At 40.6% G+C, this 23,825-nt stretch overlaps 1 protein-coding gene and 5 non-coding genes across 7 annotated transcripts in view; 5 read left to right on the forward strand and 1 right to left on the reverse strand.

Moving 5' to 3' along the window:
* Window positions 1-23,825, reverse strand: part of ncanb (neurocan b) — a 131,512-nt gene that overhangs the window by 6,073 nt on the left and 101,614 nt on the right. For both annotated transcript variants that reach the window (XM_086088711.1, XM_086088712.1), the window contains 4 exons: window positions 10,708-10,821; window positions 4,313-4,471; window positions 1,899-1,981; window positions 1,469-1,613 (listed from right to left, as the gene is read on the reverse strand). In XM_086088711.1, the coding sequence (XP_085944837.1) occupies window positions 1,469-1,613; window positions 1,899-1,981; window positions 4,313-4,471; window positions 10,708-10,821 (501 nt within the window). The remainder of the gene's footprint in view (window positions 1-1,468; window positions 1,614-1,898; window positions 1,982-4,312; window positions 4,472-10,707; window positions 10,822-23,825) is intronic.
* trnag-gcc (transfer RNA glycine (anticodon GCC)) lies at window positions 12,196-12,266 on the forward strand. Its single transcript has one exon. It is a non-coding gene; the product is annotated as a tRNA-Gly (tRNA).
* Window positions 12,472-12,542, forward strand: trnag-gcc (transfer RNA glycine (anticodon GCC)). Its single transcript has one exon. It is a non-coding gene; the product is annotated as a tRNA-Gly (tRNA).
* trnag-gcc (transfer RNA glycine (anticodon GCC)) lies at window positions 12,680-12,750 on the forward strand. Its single transcript has one exon. It is a non-coding gene; the product is annotated as a tRNA-Gly (tRNA).
* On the forward strand, window positions 13,515-13,585 carry trnag-gcc (transfer RNA glycine (anticodon GCC)). The gene has a single exon. It is a non-coding gene; the product is annotated as a tRNA-Gly (tRNA).
* Window positions 13,690-13,760, forward strand: trnag-gcc (transfer RNA glycine (anticodon GCC)). The gene has a single exon. It is a non-coding gene; the product is annotated as a tRNA-Gly (tRNA).

The raw sequence follows: 23,825 nt of genomic DNA on the forward strand, positions 1-23,825 counted from the left end.
CATCTCCATTCTCCACATAACATACAGTAAGATTGACTCATTTACAGTAAAAACCTGATTTCGTCTGACAGTGTTTACGCGCTTTGGTATGTGCTGCTGTTTTGGTTAGCCGCATGGTTCAAAACAGCTCCACATTTAACGCTACTTCCCTGCGTGAACAAATGCGTCAAAGAGTACATTTCCATCCATTAATTTCCCATTTTCTGCTTGGCCTGATTCGCTTTGTGGACAACTAGATGGTATCCCAGCTGTCGAGATGCGGGTTTCACATTGGACTGGTTGTCAGCCAATCGCAGACATGAAAATACCTCCACATTTTTCAGTAGATGAGTTAATCATAGAAATTAAAAATATTGCACAATGAAGTCAATAGCAGGGTAATTATTAACTCATTTGCTCCCCAAAAACATATGAATACTTTCTATTTTAAATGTCTTAAGTGTCCCAAAGACGTAATTATACGTTTTTATGTTGTTGTTTTTTTTATGCTAGAGCATACAGAAGGCTTTGATGCAGCCTCTCAACTGCAAAGAATGGTTGAAGAAATGGTAGTTATTACACAAACGGCCAGCAGGTGGCAGCAGAGCATAAGAGATAAACCAGGGCCATGTTGAAAAAAAAGCTCTTTTATATTCATATTTCTAAATAAGATTTGTGAATATTGATGAAACTTAGCTATATTCTAATGCCAATTGCTGCAAAACGGAAATAAATAGAAATACACTTATTTTTCCTGATGAAAGAAGAGACTAATCTTTCTTTAGTAAAACAGCTGGGAGTGAATGGGGATTGCTTTAGTCAAAATGGCTGGGGGTGAATTGAGTTAAAATTACAAACCTATTTTTCCTAATTCTTAAGTGGAAGTACTGTAATGAAAATGTCAAATTACATTTAGATAACCACTTGTCTTTAGAATTGGTCAAGCAGCATGTTGCTCATTACCCAAGGTTATGTTTACATTCCATGTTGCAAGTAACTGTCAACAATGGTATGTTCTTAACCACAAACAGCTATGGACCTCTTACACTTTCTTTTTAAAAAAAAACAACTATAAAACTCATGCTTCTGTTTCCTAGTGACCGACGGAGAATGTGTCCTTGGAGCGCTTAACTAGAGGATGCTCAGCATGGAGCCGGCGAGCGCCCCCGTTAATTCAACATGTTGCAGCAGCTTAGTGGGAGCGAAGACAAGTTTTGCGGCAAGATGAAAAGGTTGCTGTGATTGTAAGAGACTGATTAAGGTTGGGGGTGAACAGGACGATGAGGACTGGTGAAGGGACGCAACAGCTTGCCTGCAAAGGAAATAGCTCTCTTTTTTGTTAATAATGTGTTAGTTTAAGTGAGGTAAATGGTGGTAAATGAGTTGTCTCTTTTGAAGGAGATGCATCACATTTCCATCCATCCATTTTCTATCTCATCTGTAGCCTATCCCAGCTGACTTTAGCCATTGGCCGCCAGCCCATTCTCACCTGTTCCCTTTTTGCAGACGTAGGGCAGGTTGTAGTTGCACGGCACGTCGTTCCATTTGCCGTTCTCGTGAGCGATCATCACCACGCAGTCCTCGCCGCCCGCAAAGAAGTTGTCTGGCTGGTTTGAGCGCCAATTCTCGTATTGCTGCACATAAATGTAGACAGACGTGAGACACATGAAGGAAATTTATCTGATTTCGCAGCAGTGATTCTCAATCAGTGTCTTCAAAAAATGCTGATAAACCTCCAATTTTAAGTTTCCAGCTTTCCCCCCAGAATGGGGGTAAAAAAATAAAAATAAAAATAAATAAATAAATAAAAATCTTTAAAAATATTATAAAATAGCAGAAAAAATACTGAAATCAACAAACCGCAATTAAGTGGAGTCCACTCACTGTAATCCTGAAGGAATTGTTTTCAAAGAGCTTACCAGGTCCATTTTGTCAGTCCACTGAAAGTCATCCTCCACTGTGCGATCATTCAAGCCGATCCACGTGTTGTCGTGACTGATACCTGAGCAGGAAAAGCATAAACATGGACCATACGTCTTATTTATCCATTCTTCTTCTGCAGCGCTTGTCCTCATTATGATCGCACGTGAGTTGGGCCTATCCCGGCTAACTTTGGCACATCAGGATGCCAGCCAATCACAGGACACATAGACAAGCCAGTAGCTCTACTTACATTCAAACCTATGGGAATTTAGAGTCTAATATGTATTTGGAATATATAAGGCCACTTTCCACAAATTTACGATTCAGAATTCTATGTAGCCTATTTATTTTATGTCCCTTTTATTTTTTTTTATTAAGTACCCTTTTCATCTTGGCATCTGTCCCTAAAGCACTTTTTGGCCTTTAACTGTGAAAGGTGCAATAAAAAACAAAACATCTGATTCCTTATTTAACATTATATGCAGCTTGCAGTTACAACTTGATCTCAACAAAAGTCAACATTGACATTAGTTTTCTTATCATATGTTGCTAGCTAAACACTTTATATTTTGGTATTAATTGCTATTTTATTTTTTCAAGGCAAGTTCAGGCATTCCATACGTACAAAGGCTGCTAACGTGCATGTATTTTACTGCACTACACACTAAATTGATTTTTTTTAAATGTAAAACGAGAACATTTCTACTTAAAACTACTGTATAACATTTAGTGTAACAGTAACACTCTATTATGATTAAGTCCTGCTACTAATGTCACAGCCTTGGCTTGTTTAGAGTTCTAATAGTAGATTAGCATTGCTAATGCTGCTATTTTGTTGAAGCTGGCATTCTCTGAGACAATTTACCATGACTACCCACTTTAACTCATTCACTCCCAGCCATTTTCACTAACAACCCCCTTCGCTTTCCGGCGGTTTTACTAGATTTTGCAAGGTCCACAGAATATTGTGTTCTATTGCTATAAAAGAGTTTTCTTTCATCAGGAAAAAAAAGTATATTTCTATCCGTTTCCGTAGCAATTAGCATTAGAATATAGCCAAGTTTCATCATTATTCACAAATCTGTTTAAAACTGTGGGGAACGTGGCCCTGGTTGATCTCTTATACTCTGCTGCCACCTGCTGGCCGTTTTTGTAATAACTACATTTTTTTTTTCAACCATTCTCTTCAGTTCAGAGGCTGCATCAATGCTTTCTGTATGCTCTAGCATAAATAAATAAAAAATTAAAAACATATAAAAACGTTTTTGGGAGCAAATGAGTTCATAAGAGCATTCCATTATGAATAAACACAGCAAACTTGAACACAGCAAACCCACCCTTTAAGGGCCCAATTCAGCCCACAGGCCTTGAGTTTGACATTTGCATGAGCTTGAAGGCTAAGAAGCCATCAGACAGCATAGCATAGTGCTCACACGTTCCTTCTCTATTCATAATCCCCCCCAATGTGATGACTGTTTTTGTTTACGCGTGAAAGCAAAAATGTCAGTGGTGACGTTCCAGGCGGGAGGAGGGTTAATCCCATTGTGTGTCGTCTCCACATTACGCTGCATCTGATTAACATCATCAGCGAGCACATTAATCTTCCTAATGACGCTGATCTCCTTATTGCAGGGGTGGAGACGTCTACTCTTGAGGCGATTAAATGTGTTTGTGTGCGGAAGTCATAGCGAGGGAGCTTGGGCTACGATGCACATGGGACTTTTTTCTTGTTTGAAAATGGAGCGGAAAATGTGATGGCTTCGCTTGTATCGTAGCCAATGTGGACACATTATCGATTTGCTTGCACAAAGGAAATCAGTTCACCTGTTTCCAGACAAATCCCATTGACACAGAACATGGCAGCAGATTTAACGCTGTGTCATAGACGCTTACATCAGCGTAAAAGGGGCCGCGAACACATGGAAGATAATGTATGCTATCTAATGATGTGATTGCAAGATGCTTTGTTGCTGCGTACGCTGAGAAATGGGCATTTCTTAGAGCCATCATGTTGTATTCTGCATGCAAGATTTGGTTTCATTTTTATTGTACCTCTCATTATTATCAAAGGGTTGACATTTTTCTTTGACAGCGAGGCTCCAGCAGAATGATGAACTTGTGCCCTCTTGTGTTAAAAGCAATTGTCCAAAAAAAAAAAGAAGCAATTGTCACTGTCATAAAAGTATTTTATATGTTGACTTCTGCTAATGATTTGATTGCTGGTTGCCGTTTTGCTGTGGCGTGTGGAAGAGTGCGGTGCCAACTGGCCACATTAGATTCCGCTCACTAGTCTCATCCTGATGACTCCAATCAGTGACATTCAGAGGGCACTTGAAAGCGGCCCAACTACCCGGGAATGCAAAGCAGCGTTCGCCAAACTCATCCGCCTCATTTCGACTTGCTCGCTCACCTCCGATGAAGTTCTGCTCGGCCGCGCTGTGGATGCTGGCCAGGTGGCCGCTGTGCTCCCTGCAGTCTTTCTCGGCATCCTCCCATGTGTGCCGGCGGCTGAAGTAGCGGTAGCAGTGGCCGTGGAACTTCCGCCACGCGTGCTCGCAGCCCTCCGTGTCTGCCGGGGGCACATGGGGACACACAACAGGAGAAATGGTTGAAAAACTACCACCAACCACCTTCAACAAGGTTCTAAGGCGTATCAAAAATCAATAATCACGCATCAGATGCTATCGTCAGATCCTAATAACCAATTAAGTGTCTTTGTTTCTGTTATGTTGCACTAAACGTTGTCTCTGCCGCTGTAAGCGTGGTATGATTGAACCATGTATCTATATGTTAAAGGAAATAGAAACGAAGGAATACAAGTTCATATTCACAAAAATAAATACAAACTAATAACATGAATAAAAACAATACACACACATATACATTAATAGGTATAAATAAAACAACAATATACACAAAATACATGAATAAATATAAAACCAAACAGTATACAAGAAATTAAATGAAATATTGTAATGAATGAATAAAAATAAAGCAAAACATACACAAAGACAAGTCAATAAAAGCCTGGCGGGCCGCCACATCTTAATAGCACTGGGGGAAACCCTGGAATACATCAACCTAAGACAATTTATTAGTGAAAACAATAAAACAAGACTATAAATTAATGTAAAGTATATTAATAAAAAAATTAAATAAAATAGGAAAAATAAACAGAAATACAACATTAAGAATTATCATACAATTAAAATACATAAAATAATTTATGATATAAATTTAAAAAACAGCAATAATAAAAAATAATATGATGAAAATATATAGAAAAAATACAATATATTTAAACCAAAAAACAAAAACAAAATTAAATATACTGCACAAAGAATGGTAACTGTAGAAAAAGGCATGCATGGCAAATATATAGTACTGTAATTAATTTCCACTGCTTGCAGAGATTCTATGGTATCATCCAACACGCTATGACAGCCTAAATGTTTTTCTATCTGGTGTCACACATTATACAAGACTATCGATTAGAGCTGCCACAGGAGGTCTTTGTGCTTTTGTCATTCTTTGACTTTCCAGTCCAGTGTGGAAGCAACCTGCCGTGAGACAGCCTGGTCCAGCGAAAGGCCTTTCATCCATTCAAATGACAACTCTGCTTGCATGTGCAACCCCGGCTCGGTAATTAAGACCTGTCACAGCGCTTGGACTTCCACCCCCCCTTGGATGAAATGCATGCGTGTGCTTAGCTCTCTCTCCAAATCTGATGCATGGGCGCCATGTGTCAAATTTTTGCACCCGCAGAAGGCCTCCGCTTTTGGCCCGACAAATCCGAAGCGACACCAGTAAATTGGGAATTGCAAATGGGGTCCGTATGGGGCCCTGCTCAGTATGCATAGATATGCAGTTTGGTTGAGGGAAGGACAGAATACCAGAACAGTATTCAATTCCTTGCAGAGTTCATGCAGAATTGAGACCTTCTGTGCCTGGTTTTCAGACTTTCAAATGCAGGTGGTCCATTTTGCGAGATTTTTTCAAGGCCACGCAAAGTATATCAAAAACATTTACCGGGACATTACAGCTGTGTATATAAGCTTCTGTTCTCTACTGTCAACAAAAGGGAATCTGAATGCCGAACAAACCTTATGCATTTTAAACACTCATCATTATGCATGAGCAGGCAGTGATATAAAAACACCCCTATTTCAAATGCCAGGTTTTTGTTATATTAAAATTTTTTGACAAAAACAATTCATTATAAAACATTTTTCATCATTAAAGTGACCTAATGTAACCTGTACAGTGAGTGTACAACCATTGAAATACTAAAAGGGGAGGTAAAAATGAACAATTGCGATAAGTGTGCACACAATAAAAATAATGTTAAATAGTAGTCATCACGCACCAGTCACAATTTTAAAGGGGATGTTTGCAATAAAAAAAAAAAAACTTTTTGTCATACTAGTTACAACAGTCATAATGACTTCACAGCAGTAAACATGCACCAATGATCACGAAGGGACTGGCCAAAACTAGCGTACGACGAACACTGCATTTTAAAAGGAATGAACAGAGCTATTTTAATTGGCCATAATTGAAGTGGGCTGTGACCACTCCCACAGCGGTGCAGTCCTCAGTTTCACAGTTCTGCCGACCAGATGTGATGTGTGTATGCTGTTTTGTCTTTTCAACATAGGCTTCCATTTATAATACTTTATTCCTTTGGTGGCCTGTTTAGCCAGCAAACTAGACAGGCCTGAAGAATCAATGCTTCACACGTTTCGCCACATGACCAAATGGTTGTGAAAGCAAGCAAATATAGCGAGAAGACAGAAAAAGGGGAAAAAAGTGAAGAAAAGAGGAAAAAGAAGATCAAGCCGCATATTTCCTTCCCCCTCAGATCTGCGGCTTAGTCTCTGCTGATTTCTTCTCGCGCTCGCTGACAAGAGGCAGCCTCAGAGCTCCACATCACATCAACCTCTTCAAATATTTAGACATTATTCAACTTGTCTTCTTTTTTCTTTTCTTTTTTAAACCCTCTTCTGTCTTCTCTGTCATGCTGTGAAGGGAAGCCTTCATCATTAATATTCACACAGAATTTAAAAAAGACTGATGGGCTCATTTATCCACATCACTTGTATTATTTTTCATTTTATTAATTTTTTTATGTAGAAGAAGCAGTATGCGTGTAGTAGCAAGGAGACCTCTCTAATGACCAAAATATATGTGCTTTGTGTTATTTAAAAAAACAAAAATATTAGTAGTTTAATTCATTTTACTTAACCAAGACAACTTATGCATTTATTTCACAATTTAACAGATCCCAGGTGGCCACATAGACTTTTTCGATCCATCTAGCGACAATTCTCAAAAAAATAAGTCACTACTAGCAACAAATCCTTCAACTTTTTGTGGTATTATAACAGATTGGAAACTTACGGTACCCCTGATTGTCACACCGACCTTTGACCCAACCCCTGAGGGAGTGGTGAGCAGCAGCAGGAGCTGCGCTTGGGAATCATTTGGTCATATAACCCCCCCAATTCCAACCCTTAATGCTGAGTGCCAAGCAGGAGGCAAATATTTTATAGTCTTTGGTATGACCAGGCTGGGGATTGAACCCACAACCTCTCAATCTCAGGGCAGGCACTCTAACACTAAGCCACTGAGGTGGTAAACGATGAAAGTCCCTTGAGACAATTGGATGTTCATGCCTCCATATCCAGTGCAAATGAATGGTGCTTGTGCAAAGCCACCACTGACTAACTAATCAGTATCCTCTCACGCATAATGTATGAGACCATCAAGATGTACAGTAGGTCAGTGGAAGTAAATGGTTGGATTCCAGTTGATGAACATGAATGTCCAAGACGGCGAATGAAGGAACAATACATCCCATAGACATTGACATAGTAAATTACTCATCCACACGCCTTGTCCAGTATGAGTGGAACAGCATACAATCACATACCGTTTTCGGGTAATGTAGCCAAAATTCTTACTTATAAAGGCTAGAAAAACCAAATTGTGCGCTCTGGTTGACAACATGGCGTACATTAACCATGTGGCATGGATTCAGCCAATTACAGAGCAGTTTGGTGAGTTCAGACTTAGTGGTGTGGCGCATGGCACTGCCAAACCCAGTGTGAGAAGCAATCATTAGCTAATGCTAATGTGCTAACAGTCCAGCTTCGCTTACTATTTGGCTTTGACATCACACTGGTTCCATGTAGTCCAGCAGCTGGACTACGGTTATTTTGATGATACAGTTCGACAAAATTCAGAGGGGCTCGCTCATTAACATTTTCAGAAATTACAATGTTACATTCCACACTTGAAGGGTGGTCAGGCACTTTTTGTAACCTGGGATTGCATCATTCCAAGTGGGCATTGTGAGGGCCGTTTACAAGGCTGCCTCAGGATAAAAAGTTAGCCATATGAAAGCAGTACGCAATGACAGCGCAAAGTCTTCCTTTCCTCATTAGTGTGTCAGCAACATGCCATCATCTGCAGTTACTCTCTTCCCGCCCACCACCTTTTCATTCAAACTGATTTTCTTGCCTCTAAGACATTTTGATGCCTCTTGGAATGAATTCTGCGCAGTGTCAATTACTTGGCGTTAAATGTTAATCCGGCTGTTTGCGTTTGGTTTTGTAGTCCGGGCTCTCGCGACTAAAACAAACGCGGCCTTGTTAGCGAGGGGCAAACATGCAAAGAAAGCTGACGTTCAGGGGAACATTCCAAACTTGTGTGGGATGTAGTGTGGGAATGATTTGGAAAGTTGAGCGGGATTTCAGTTTGTTCCGGTGGCTTGAATGCAGTATCTAAAGCAGGCACGCCAGCACAATCCCAGTCCAGGTTGGACTATTTTTCTTTCCCCTCCTCGTGTGTCTTCAGAGGCGCTTTAAAATGCCCACGCCAGGATTATGTGAAGGTATAGCTAGCTACCTAACAGCACCACGCAAGAACAACACTTGTAAGAAGTGCGATTTATTAATTTATTCCGTCATGGAGGCGATTACAGACTTAGGGGTGACTTAGCAACATGTTTAGCCGCACTAGTAGCCAGCCGAAGCTTGTTGCAAGCTAGCTGCATGCGTCCAGCCTAGCGCAAGTTTTTGGGACAGACGCTGTGGTTCAATTATCAGGAAAAACTGCAACTACAACTTCATCAAACGATGTAAATTGTACTTTGACTCAAGTCGAATATTATAATACTCTTTCCACCTCTGCCAAAGTGGGCCATATGGGAGAAAAATATGGAAATTGGGTCACATGTATTGTAAATACAGCCGAAGATTAAACACTAGCTGTGTAGGCGACCACTTCAATATGCTGACTGGTGGGAAAAGTGACAAAAAATAAACAAATCTACTGAATTCACATCTATGCAATGTTAATACATTTTAGACTAATGTCAATTTGAGGAATGGAATGCATTTAAGACTTTTAAGGAACAATGTCACACAGGATTATCATATTGGGGGAGACCAACCCACGCCGCATAATTCCTGCTTTATTAAGTCGGTGTGACGGCAAACTTGATGGCTTCACTGCCAACTTCGCCAACGCATCAGCATGCTCGCTTCAGGCTACAGTTAAAAAGAAGAAATAAGCCTCAAATAGTAGAAAATATGGAGTGTGGACTTCACATACAGAGACTGGGCAAGGAGCAGCAACATCAAATTGTACAATGCACTAATTTCACACCTCAGGATTAATGAGAGACAAATCTATTTTAATAGGGGTGTGAGGCGAGCCTGACCCAAATTTTTATATTTTAAAGTCTACGTGCGGAAAAAAAAAGAAAAAAAAAGGCTCTGTAGCGCCCACTGCAGTAGCAAAACAAAATAGAATCCTGGCATGTTTGACTAAGAGCTACGGAAATGAGCAGGCATGTGTAGCACCCCGAGACGTACAAAAATGTCCGTGATGGCCATTTCCTAAAATGTACAGGAAGTGAGCCATACATTTTTGAATGTCCAATTTCGGCCCATTTTTGCACATTCACTGGGGTCATACATTTGCCGCCTTTTCTTAGACGATTCAGCCATTTGAGTTCAAACTTGGCCTGTATCATCTCAACACCTGGGACAACAACTGGGGAAAAAATCTTTAGTTTTCAAAATACTATATGACGGAGGCGGGGCCTCAAACTTTGCGTTTCATATTTGCTTCGCCACAAAGGACGAAATGTTGAATAATTCCAAAAAAATCCTGCTTCGAATGTGTTAGTACGCCAACGTTCCAGTACCCCAAAGTGGCTCGGGTTGCGAGGGCCTTTATAGCTGCTCGCAGCTCTAGTTATTAATTTTATCACTGCTAAATTTGGACTTGGACGTGTTTGTTGAGTTGCGACTGGAATTCTCTCATTCAGGAACTTTAAATGAACTCAGAATTAACACACTAATATTGACACCCCTACTTTTTAACGCGTCTTTTTTTTTTTATTAACTAGGGGCAAAACGAGTCTTAGAATTATTTGATTAGCTTGATTCAAAAGATGTTCAATTATTTTTTTTATGCTTCAGGTATCCGTTTAATTGGTGTGCACTGTTGGGAAGAAAAGTCTAGCTAGCTGTAGCAACAATTGTTCATGCTATCCTTGTTTCAAAATAACATCTTTCCAAATGCATTAACACACCACTTTCATTTTAAAGTTATCTTGTGGAATGAGATGGTGTGGCTAACTTGACTCGCTAATCTTCACGGTTGATTTGAACGCTTTGTAAGCCATCAACTTAAATTTGGATTCCCCCAAATCTTTGTTTTGGGGCAACAACAGTAAACCTCAAAATGAATTAACAAAAATAAAGCAACAATTTGCTCCTTTGCCATTGTTACCCTTCTCGCATGTGGCACCGCTGTAGCTGGGCAGACACAGACACACAAAAGAGTTGATCTCGTCGATGCAGGTTCCTCCATTGCGGCAGGGGTTCGACTGGCAGTCGTCAATGTCTGGAGGACAGAGAGAGAGAACATGAGAGAAGGAGGTCAAGTTAAGGTGAAGTAACAAGATGCATACTAACACACCAGCACAATCGCGGCACTGACTTTTCAAACGACCTGCCGACAAGAGTGGGGAAATAAATAAATAAACAAACCTTGAGATAAAGTGTGCAAAAGATTAGCTCGAGTGTCCGGAAAAAAACAACTTCTAATTAAAGCCAATTGATTGCACGTCATCAGGAATGCACTCAAGCGTGTCATGATAATTGCAAGAGCAAAGGGAAGCGTGCACAATGTGAGGAAGAAGTACAAACGAAACCTCCAGAGTGGAACGCCATTCGTCCCAAAATGCTCGTTATATTCTGGGGCGGCATTGTACAGAAAAGGTCAAAGAAAAAGAAAAACTTAATGGTACCAATGTAATTGATAATTCATTGACCTGCTCATCACAGGACAGTGGACAGTCTGGACAGTATTTGATATTTTAAAGTTGTCATAAACGATTACAAAATGGCTCGGTAACACCGAATGAGGTTTAAAGGAGCCCTTGGTACGTATGACCTTGGGGGGGCTCGGGCTATGACAATTGAGGTTTAGATCCGTTTTCATTACATCAAACATTGATACTGTGGCGACAAGCTGTTTGCCATGAAAGATTATTGAACATTTTATGGTGTAAACATGCATGAAAATGTGAAATTTTTCACATTCATCAGGTCAGGCAAAAAACAACAACAAATATTTTAAAGGGTTATTGTACGATGGTAAAATAAAATGACTCAACCCAAGGTTCAAAACCCTAATCTAATAGAAAGTCCGCCATTTTCACACAGTTCACTGTGTGGCTACGGTAATAGGTATATCTTGCCAATGCAAGCATTGGTGGTTCAGTGGTAGAATTCTTGCCTGCCATGTGGGTTCGATTCCCGGTCAATGCACTCCCAGGTTTTGCTTAATTTTAGGTTGCTGAGTAGGCTGCGAAAATTGTGTCTCAATGTATTATACTGCTCCCTAGTGCACTAGAACCTCAATGTGGGCCTGTTCTGCTCAATGCTCGTCTCTCACTGGGAAAGGCTGCTGCATACTACCACGTCATTACACAAGTAAGAATCGATGCAACCATTGGTGGTTAAGTGGTAGAACGCTCGCCTGTCACGCGGGGTTTGATTCCCGGCCAATGCATTCCTAACTTTTGCTTTATTTATGTCGCTGAGTCGGCTGTGAAACTTCTGTCTCAATGTATTATACTGCTCCCTAGTGCTCTAGAGCCTCAATGTGATTCCCGGCCAGGTATTCCTTCCTTTTAATTCATTTCAGGTGTCGGCTGTGACTCTTGTCCCGAGATGCAGTTCCATATCACCACATCATTATGCAAGGATGCAAGCATTGGTGGTTCAGTGGTAGAATTCTCGCCTGCCACGCGGGAGGCCCGGGTTCGATTCCCGGCCAATGCAACAAGAGTTTTTGTTTCATTTCAGTTTGCTGAAAGCCTCTTCATGTGTCTTTTTGTAATATAACGCTCCCTGGAGCACCAGAAGGAGCTCAAAGAGGGGCTGTTTTACTCAATGGATTTTTTCTTTTCTTGCAAGGAATAAACTCGCACCAACTGAAACAGTCTGCTGCATACTTCCATGTAAGTACAGTCGAAGGAAAATGCAAGCATTGGTGGTTCAGTGGTAGAATTCTTGCCTGCCACGTGAGAGACCCATGTTTGATTCATGGCCAATGCATGCACAACGTTTGTGTGACTTTGTATTGTACCGCTCCCTTATGCGCCAGAAGGATCTCAATGGAGGGCCGTCCTGCTCTAAAATGTCTCTTGCACTGAGACGCGCTACTGCATGCAACCGTGTAATCATACATGCAAGCATTGGTGGTTCAGTGGTAGAATTCTCGCCTGCCACGCGGGAGGCCCGGGTTCGATTCCCGGCCAATGCATACACATCTTTAGCTTCACGTGTCTGTATATATTTTACTGCTCCCTGGTTTACCAGGAGCTCAATGTGGGACTGTCTTACTCAATTCCTTTCATTTTTTTTCTTGCAAGAAACTAGCAACTGGAGCAGTCTGATGCATACCATGCACTGCAGTAGGCCCAAATGCATGCGTAGATGGTTCAGTGATAGAGTTCCCACCTGGCGCGCGAGAGGCCTGGGCTCGATTCCTGGCCAATGCAATCCTAACTTTTGCTTCATTTTAGGTTGCTGAGTCGGCTATGAAACTTGTGTCTCAATGTATTATATTGCTCCCTAGTGCACTAGAACCTCGATGTGGGGCTGTTTTGCTCAATGCTCGTCTTGCACTGGGGAAGGCTGCTGCATACTACCACGTCATTACACGAGAAATGAATAATGTAAGCATTGGTCGTTCAGTGGTAGAATTCTCACCTGCCACGCGGGAGGCGCGGGTTCGATTCCCGGCTAAAGCATTCCTACCTTTTACTTCATTTCAGGTTGCTGAGTCGGTTGTGAGACTGTTGTCTCGATATACAGCTCCATAGTGCATGAGAACAGAGGTAAGCAGCTCTGCTCCTCGAGAGCCGCGATCCTGCGTGTTTTAAATGTCTCCCACCTCCGACACAGCTGACACGCAGGACTGCGGCTCTCGAGGACCAGGGTTGCCTACCTCAAGGAGCTCAAACGCTTGCTACTCTTGCAGGGACAGACTGCTGCATATGCATACGCATTATGGAAGATATGTAAGCATTGGTGGTTCAGTGGTAGAATTCTCGCCTGCCACGCGGGAGGCCCGGGTTCGATTCCCGGCCAATGCAACCAGAGTTTTTGCTTCATTTCAGGCTGTTGAAAGCCTCTTCATGTGGCTTTGTAGTCCCACATGCACCAGAAGGACCTCAATGTAGGAATGTGCTGCATACAAGCATTGGTGGTTCAGTGGTAGAATTCTTGCCTGCCACGCGGGAGGCCCGGGTTCGATTCCCGGCCAATGCAATCACAACTTTTGCTTCATTTCAGGTCACCGAGTCATCTGTGAAACATTTCTTCATGTTTCTCTATTATAATACTGCTTAGTGGTGCATGAGAAGGAGCATGTGGTGCTGTCCTGCTCAATGCTGTCTTTGTTTTTTCTTGCAAGGAATAGTCAGACTGGGGCAGACTGCAGCATACTACCTCTTTATTCAGGGTAGACATGTCTATTGCATTGCCCCTAGTGGCCAAGACGTGCATATCAAAGACGCATAATGTGGATCCAATTCATTATTTCGGTTTTGTGAGTAGCAAGCATGATTTCTGAATGAATTAATATCATAAGTCAAGGCACCAGTACAATTTATAACTGAGAGTGAATTATTTTACCTACTTTTGCAGCGAATGGTTGGTGCCCAGTTTAGGGTATACCCTGCCATTAGCCCCAAATATGCACACTTGGAAGAAGCAAGTATGAGAGTTGTGTTTTTCTTAAAAAAACAAACAAAAAAAAACGTTTTCGATTCGGTTGATCAGAGGGCTGCAGGCAATAATCACTAAAAGTGCAGCTGCCATCCACAAAAGTCCAACAACAGAGCATATCACCCCCTCCCACCCCCAATCCCCCGCAACTTTGGCAAGAGGTCACAAAGAGGGGGAAGAGGAGGTAAAAGAGTGCTCCAAAATATGCCAGAAAAAAATGACATTGCAATGGTGAGGTGACGCTATGAATTCTGGGAAGATGGCACGTTTCCGGCCCAAATTAGAGGGCAGGTTTGCATGAGTGTGTTTGTGTAAAGCAGCGTGACGGCATCATTGTTGGAGATATGACTGATATCAAAGGATGGCTTGGATGCAGAGGCAGTCAATTTCCTGATAAAAAAAAAAAAAAATTTTCCCCTGCTAAAAATGTCAGGTTAATTTAATATTCTTGTACTTTTCTGATATGCTGAGTTACCTGTTTTTCGTAGTAACTAGAATTGCTAAATTTGCTAATTAATTGGAAATATTTACCGTCATTGCAATAATTATGATATGAACAGCTAAAATTTCGACCAGCACTGACTTTGTTATAAGACATTGGCCATCCATTTAAATCACTGGCTTGAAATGGTCTTAACTTTTCTAATATTTGTACCCGACACGTGTGCCACTGGAATCGTTTTTAAATGAACTATTAAAGCGGGTTTCTTGTACATGAGTTAATCTTAGAAATTTCGCGCACATACGTATAATAATGCAAACGTGCAAGAATAATGTGTACGAATCTCCAGCATCACACATATATATAGCATGTTACGTTACTAACTTGCCGCCATTGTACAAGTCGTCCCGAAATGACGCAGTCAAAATTACCACCTCTCCTAAGACAAATTGACAATATTGTGCAAAACTCACTATATTCAAGAATCACAACATCTATGTCCATTCATGGCTTATTACGATTGGTTTTAAATGGCACAGCAAAATATTTAAATATTTCGTTATCATAGCTGTACAGGGGGGGAAAACTTCCTCTATATGGCTAGCAAGTAGCATGCTAAAAGTAAACTTACCGGAGTCGACAGTCAGTCAGAGCGGTCTCGAACTTTTTGCCAACAGATTCACGCACGTATGGACTCATTTAAAAAAACAAAACGTTTTTTAATCACCAAAAACTATCATTAGCCATCATTTTCTATTTCCACTATAAATTGTGGTCTGATTAGCGTCGCGGTTTTGTTGCGGTGTAATAAATAATCCCAGCATGCAACATCCAAATTGCCGTGTTTACTGAGATGTATAATGCATACACTGCCACCTAGTGGCTATCTTAAACCATAACTGTCATCTCAACACGGTTCAACAATAAGGGTTGTCTATCAATTCATCATTGTAAAATGACATGTTTCTTTTAACTCCCACAAACAAAACCACTTGGTATGTAGTATTGAAGTATTTGTAGGAGTCTGAGCACAAATACACAGATGTACAGTTTCGGTGCATCCTTACTAGCAGGTACTATTGTTGTCTTTTGTTTTTGCTGTTTTGTTGTCGATTTTTGTCTCTCCTTGTCTCCTCATACTGTGTTGTTGCTGTTGTTGCCCTTTGCCATTCGCTGTTCGCCCAATCAAGTTCTTATGCCAGAGTATAAGTATGCCAGACTGAGACTGTCATAAAGCAATTACGCCAATCTGTTGGCATAATAAGATGTGCGGATCACCCGCACTGCCTCACTAATAAAGCTGATGAAGAGGACAATGTGAAAAGAAAAATATGAAGCTTAACATAATGATAGATTAGAACAGCTTTTAACAATGAGTGTTTTGTTGTTGTTGTTGTTGTCAGGACCTCCATTAGAGTCTGATGAGATGAAACTGATGATAGTTGAGGACCATTTTAGTGAAATACTGTGTTTATAAATGTTTACAAATTGTGTTAATAAATGCAGTCATTCAGCAAGCAGATAAATAAATGTCAACGGTGTCCTTGAGGCCATTTGTCCCACAACACATCTTAACTTCAGAATATTTTAATACAAATAAATGCATTTTACAAATAACATCACTTTTATTTAAAAACGAAAAAAAAAAGAAATAGACGGCTCTTCCATTCCTTCCACCATTCCAGCTTAAAAGCAATGCTTAACAGCCTCACCTCCAGCCAACAAGCTTGTTAAAAAAAGAGCGTATAAAATAAAAAGGTAAACAGCCTTTTTCCCTTGCCTTCATAAGTGAGACCTCGACCTTAATCAGCAATTTCACGGCTATGGCTCCTGGTGGCTTTAGCCAGCACTTTCACGGTCCAGGTACAAGCGCAGTAAACGTTCAAGACAAGCAATCGATGCTTCGGCCGAGTACTGCTGTGCATCACGGTACTTTATTTTGGCAGTAATAGTTATTTTTTTTTAAATACAAACCTGTATATGAATACGAAAAAAACAAGCATTTCTAGAAAGGGGTGGCTGTTGAACAAATGTCCTATTCTTTTGCTATAAATATTCACTCTAACAAAAATGTAATTTTTGGTCTGGTTTGACACGAAAATGGCTGCAATTTCCACAGTGTGAGTCATAAGAGGTTCATTCCTAAGTGATGTTTGTGCCTATTTTAAACGTCAAAACATGGTATGGAACATCATAGGAAACCTGCAGCCATTTGCCTGTCAGCGGCAGAGACACTTGGGCTCCCATTTCATAATTTCATGATTACACGTTATTCGACATGGGACATTAGCAACATTAGCCTCTGTCTGTCCCTCTCCTTTAAAACGCTTTAATAGAGTGCCTAATGAAAACCTGTTATATCACACCATAGTCATTACTACATTTGTATTTTTAATTGCAAAACGAGTCTCTGGAGTGCCTGCCCACACACGGTGAAATTAAACAACCGAGTGAAAAACTTTTATGTCTGAAAATGTGTCTGTAAGCTCGACAGCTAGATATCGTAGTTAGCCAGATCTACAAAGACACTTCTGACCTTCTCTGTACTTCTCTATCAACATCATCAAAGCAAATACCGCATCTGTGCTACTCCTTTTTTTGGCATGAAAGCATACTGCCGCTCACAAATGTTCACCTCTGCCCTCAGTCGAGCATCGACTACTCTTTCCCATCGCTTCAATATGTATATAATGGCTCATCAGCTTTATTCCTCTGTAGTTGCCACAACTGTGCACGTCTCCCTTGTTCTTAAAAAAAAATGGGCACCAGCACACTTCTCCTCCATCCCTCAGGCACCTTCTCACCATCTAAGATCCTGTCGAACGAGCCAGTCAGAAATTCTACTGCGACCTCTCCGAGACACTTCCGCACCTCCACAGGTATATAGATTGTGGACGTTTGAGTGGACGAAGACGGGCGGCAAATCACCAGCATTGAGGTGACAGCTAATTGACAGCACTTAACGTTTGACAGCTCACCAGCGATTTCATAAAAGCGAAAGTGTCAACTTGACATCCCATTGGACCCCGAACCCCCCCTCTCGAACATTTAAATATGAAATCTGATATTCCGAATGCCTGGTAAAAGAAAAGGAGCACTTCAAAGAAACTTCTGACTAGCGTCTTTTGAGTTTTTGAAGGAGACTTCTAAAGGAAGTCTATTTCTGTCCCAAGTGTAAGTGCTTCGGCAAATAGTGAATAGCCGTCACAAAGAAGTACAAAAAAAAAAAAACCCACTTCATTAGGATGAGGAGCATTAAAGGAGCGAGTGGAAAAGGAGATAAAGACGGACATTAATGAGGAAAATGCGGACGTTTAGGGAGGGCACACATTTGCCGACAAGGACAAAGGGATATATGTTAATACTAGCTCATTATGGTGTCTTTCTGTGTCATGGCGCATTATAATTGTGTTGATTAAGTAGTCAGTGTAGTTTGTTAATGTCATATTCAGCTCGAGTTTAAAAAGTTTGGCCTGCAAAAATGTACTTGCATACCAGATATTTGTTTCTGTTTTAAAGGGGACACATGATTGAAAACAGACTTTTTAATATATTGTATACAAGTATTTGGTTCTGTGGAGTCCCTTTCCCATCAAGGCCAGGCTTTAAATTCAGGACCCCTGCTATGTTGTTGTAAAGAGAAAATAGTGCATCAATTGACTAAAATGACAAATATCTTAACAGTAAATACGTTTGGTACAAGTAAGAGTCACCTTAAATAATATAATTTGAGTAAAAATCTTAAAGTACCTGACATTTGCTGTAAGCATAAGTATCAACATATTAACTCATTCACTGCCATAAATTCATAAATTAAAAAAAACGATTATTAAAAATTAGGGGCAAGAGGCGATTATTTTTTTTAAAAATTGTAATTAATCGCATGACTTTACTAGTTAACTCATGATTAATCACAAATTTTATATCGGTTCTTAATGTACAATAAAAACATTCTAGGTTTTCATACTCTTGTTAAAAAAAAGTGGGAAAAAAATGTTAAACTAATAGAAATAGTTAAAATGAATTTTTGACGTTTATAGCCATCAATGGCAGTGAATGAGTTAAAAAAACAAAAGAAGAAGAAAAGATAAAAAATTCGGGGCGTCAGGCGATTAAAGTTTTTAATCGTAATTAATCGCATGACTTCACTAGTTAACTCGAGATTAATCACAAATTTCATATCTGTTCTAAATGTACAATAAAAAAATTATAGACTTTCATACTCTTGTTAACAAAAATGGAAAAAATGTTAAACTAATAGAAATAGTTCAAATGAATTTTTGACGTTTATAGCCGTCAATGGCAGTGAATGAGTTAATTTCCATTTTCTGATGGAGTATTGGAAGTAACAGTATTTTTTAAAATGGTGGTTAGAAAGAGAATGTTGATTGTTTTATGTAGTTTAATTTTATTTCTATTCGTAATTCTAAATGCATGAAACCAAGTAGCACATGATGAAATTAAATTAACGATGTTTACCGACATGTCTTTGTTATGGTGACATAAAAGGTAAACAGAATGCTGCAAATCTAAATTTGGCCAATAGATGGCAGTATTACACCCGTTACATGCCTCTCCAGATGAATTAAAAACTATAGAACATCGTAATTTTCAACTGTTTGATATCTGTAACTGAATTTACAAATACGTGAAAATTCTACTCAAGTACAGCAACAAAGGAGTTGCACTCTGTTCCCTTACAAGCTGCTTTTGAATTAGGCGGTGTCTGCGTGTCTTTTGTGTGCACTGTCGTGCCCCATGCCTCCAGCTGTGTCAGGGTGCAGGTGAATTACAAAAGAATGAGGATGCACCAGGAAGAAGAAGACAAAGAAGCAGCCACGGGCTTTAAGATACTCTCGTGAGGGCTCGGTGCAATGTCGATCAATCAACGTGAAAAAAATAAATAAAATCTTTGATGCATTGGTGTGTCTGGTGAAAATAGAAGCAAATGTCTCGAGCCTTGAAAGATGAACTTGGACGAGAAAAATGTTTCCTCACTGATATTACCCAATCCACAAATCCGAATGAGATGCTTGAGGGCCAGGCCAGATGATGCTCTGAGAACAAATGCGCCATTAACAACTATGAAAGGACTATTTGTCGGCCCATCCCTGTCCACCCTCTTGTTAAAACGTTTTTCTGAAGTATCTTATGCTGGTTGTCAACTTTGCCTTCCATTTTTTTCCCTTCTCGCCATTTCCCCCCGCATGGCTTCTCGAGGCATCATCCCCTCTCTACAGTATGTCTATATGCTTTTTGCACTTTCCTCTCTGAATAGCATCCTTATCTGCCAACATCCAGCCAGGCCGTACTCACCTTTGAGGGCCCCTGGGCGTCTTTGAGGGCCCCTCCCAACCTCACACGCCGACCGTACCCAACTCTTTGAAAAGTTTATCACACAAGTTGATCATCCACAGCTTTCAGGGATGCTTTTCATCTCTATTTTTATCCCTTCGCTCTCCATCCCATTTTTTTTTTTTTTTTGCTGTTTATTGCCTTTTTTTTCTCCTCTATCTTCTTCTCCGAAGACAGTTGTACACTTAAAAGTACAACGGCTCCTTCCGATGGCTTGAAGTGGAACGCTTCCCCGGAGGGTTGAGCGACAGGCCACCTGTCACTATTGTCGACGTACTTTAAGAGCTTACAGCTTTGCCCGCCTTCGCTGCGCCACAATCAATTAATGGCAACGCAGACCACCGTGATGTTGTATTCTCGCATCTATTTTTGGAGACAAACGAATCTTCAGAAATACAAATGATTCACTTTTTAAATTGTCTCCTCTCCTTCCATCTGCATGTTTTCCCTCAATTTCTGCCTCATTGTTTTGTCGAAGTCAACTACGGCTGCAGCTAACAATTACTATTATTATTTTTAAATAATCAATTCATCTGATGATTATTTTATCAATGAATCAGACTAAACATTTTTTTTCCCCAATTTCCGTTTTTCGAGGATTTGGCCAATTTCCAATTAAATAAGGTCTCAAAACTATGAATTGATTATTATTGGTGGGGGAACTAACAAGCTTGGCGGTATCGCTAGCAGCTAACATGCTCAACACCTCTGGCAGAGGTTGCTTTTGGAGGTGTTTGGAGTAAGCGCTACCATGAATAAATAAATAAATAAATACATGAATAAATAAATAAAAACTGTGAGCTAAGCTCTAGTCTTAGTCTCAGCATTTGGGCAACTTTAGAGCCATAGCTTTAGCTCGTTTTCTTCGAAGGTTCCACTGCACGTCATATGCTAACCATATTCATACTTGATGTGTGTGCGCGTGTGTGTGAGACCCCTTGTGGACAGCTGATAAGACCCCCCCCCCCCCCCCCCCTCATCCATTTCTGAGTTTCCACCGGAGAATCAATTGAAGTCACTTTCTACGTGCTCAGCTTTTAGAAGCTTCATTTTGAGCTTTGCCCATCAACCTAGATAAGAGTGTACACGGCACGCACACATGCACACACTTGAAAATATCTTGGACTGGTCGCCAGCCAACCCGGCGGGCACATTCTGTATAAGACTAACAACGATTCACACTCATATTCTCATCTATGGACAATTTAGAGACTTCAGTCAACTGAACATGCATATTTTTGGAACATTGTCAAAAGGCAAAGAATCTGGTTTGAAATTTGAACTATGAACTTCAGAACCACGAGGCAGATGTGCGAACCATGAGTCAGCGTGCTGCTTTCTGTGGCTTTTGCCTTAAAAGGACGACAAAGAAAGGTGAACTCAATCTGCAAGCTGGCTTTTTTGCAAAGAGATAATGACACACACACAAACGCAGAGGCATGTTTTCGTGCACGTGTAGCGATAGTGAAGGGCTCAGGTGGTCCCGGCGGAGTTGATTTTTGGCGAGGGTCTGGCTGCTGGTGCACTCAATCATACGCTGATTGAGGAGCGCAGCAGCCACGATGAATTAATGAGGCATGGGGAGGAAGGAGGCGGAGGTGGCAAGAGGCGGCCAATCAGAAGGGCTTCTTAAGGGCCTCCTCAGCTGGCGACAAACTGTGACAAAACGCCGCTCATCAATCACGGCAAAAATGCTCTTTGCCACGCGCGCGCATCTCCCTTTACGTCTCAGCCTCATCCACACTGGGTTCACGCGAGGTGGCGAGCTGACTTGTTTGTCGACGCAATGTCCGCGTTGTTGTTTTTCTCCGAGTAGAACGCTGACTTTAAATTAAAATGAGAAGAAACAATATTTTTTTAAATCGTAATTAATCGCACGACTTCAATAATTAACTCACGATTAATCGCAAATTAATTAATTATTTAAATAATTAATTTATCGTCCTTATTAAGACTGGACTTACAGTGTAGGGAAAAAAGTGACTTCTTCTTGTAACGATCTTGTGTACATATTGGGTTCATATAAAACATGAAAATGTCAAGGCAGAAATCCATTTGGCGCAGAACAATTTTTGGGGCAAAAGTGGCAACCTGAGCATTGCAGTTGAGCGAGCATGTGAACTTCAATTGGATTCATTTTATGCATGAAGAAAGTCAGGCATTGGAGTGGGAATAATTGTATTGGCCTCTGACGGGAAAATACACAGCATGATGTGCATGTTTGTGTGTGCTTGCGTATGTGAATGTAGGTGTAGCGGGCAGTGTCAGGAAATGAGACGTGTCGGAGAGAAGCGCTGAAGGGTGTCGGTCGGCAGCAAGTAAAGAGCAACACGCAGGACGCGAGCCGATAAGAGAAGAGCCCGAATGACTGATGCGGGACAATTAGAGTGAAAGGACAAATGGGAGAATCATGAAAGAAGCTAGGAAAAAAAAGGGGGGGGGTGGGAGCGGGAGGTGGCGAAATGATAGAGCAGCAGCACGGTGGGGAGAAGCTCAGATCTTAATCGTCATGATTGAAAAAGTAGCCAGAGTGAGCGGAGAGGGGATGAAATCAAATCAGTTTGCTTCCTGTCGAGCAATGGAGGACATGTGCAGGACGCTAGATAGGACGGCAAGTCGGATACCTGCACCCAGGAGGCCATAATATATGTCGGTTGGTTGCCAGAGGGCAGCCATCTTGCCACTTTTACTGACGACTTCTATTATTTTTGCCCTGCAAAAACTGAAGATGTAATTTCTTAAATTTGACCTAAATTTGCTTATTTCGCTTTGACAATTTATACTTAAAATAAAATTGTCGGACAAGATCACGTTGCTTATTTTAAGATACTTATTACTTAATTATCTTATTTGATCAAGCAATCTTGAGTATTGAGTTTTAACTCATTCACGCCCAGCCATTTTTACTGAAGCAGCCCCCTTCGCTCCAAGCTGTTTTACTGGATTTTGACTGATTTTGCAAGGCCCACAGAATATTGTGTTCTATTGCTATAAAAACATGGAACCTACCAAAATAAAGTTTAGAATCTCTTCTTTCAACAGGAAAAAACGTGTATTTCTATCTGTTTCCATTTTGCAGCAATTAGCATTAGAATATAGCTAAATTTCATAATTATTCAGAAATCTGTTTAAAACAGTGGGGAAAGAGCTTGTTTGCAACAGGCATGCAACGCTTCTCCCAGACTTATTGGTACAACTGTATGTCATACTTGGTGACATGTGAAAACCCTGTGGAGAAATCAATGTATTCAACGGCAACGTAAGATGGCCGCCAGCGGCTTCACTTTGTTTGCCGCATGTGTATATTTTTGTTAGCTGAAAGGATATTAAAAAGCTCAAGAAAACAAATGTTTATTGTTTTTTTTTTTTATAGCTTGAGAAAACGAGAGCAATTGTATTTGATCTTTTAAGAAAATCTAATAATCTGTAAACAATTTATTTTTAAGGGCATCTTGAAATTATGATCCAGCGCTTTGGATCTTGTATTTATGATTTAACATATTAATTGTAAAGGACAACATGATTATTTGCCATTTATTTTGAAGGGATACGGAAAAGAATAGCGGCGGATTAGACGGTGAATTGACATAAGACACAAATAGCGCATAACAAGACAATTTAGAAAAAGTAAAACAGATTCGCAGGCGACAAATTCAAGTGTTTAAAGATGCTTATCCCAATTGAAAAAGGTAAACAATTATGCTTAGATCTATGTTTGTGATTAGAATGAATCGCACCTCAACTGCTTAACATGAAAATGTATGAATAATGGCGTCAAGTTTGTTTTATTTTCTGGCTCTTTTACATGT

Source organism: Leptonotus elevatus, chromosome 11 (genome assembly GCF_054856555.1).
Source record: "Leptonotus elevatus isolate MCC_2025b chromosome 11, RoL_Lele_1.0, whole genome shotgun sequence".
NCBI lineage: Eukaryota > Metazoa > Chordata > Actinopteri > Syngnathiformes > Syngnathidae > Leptonotus > Leptonotus elevatus.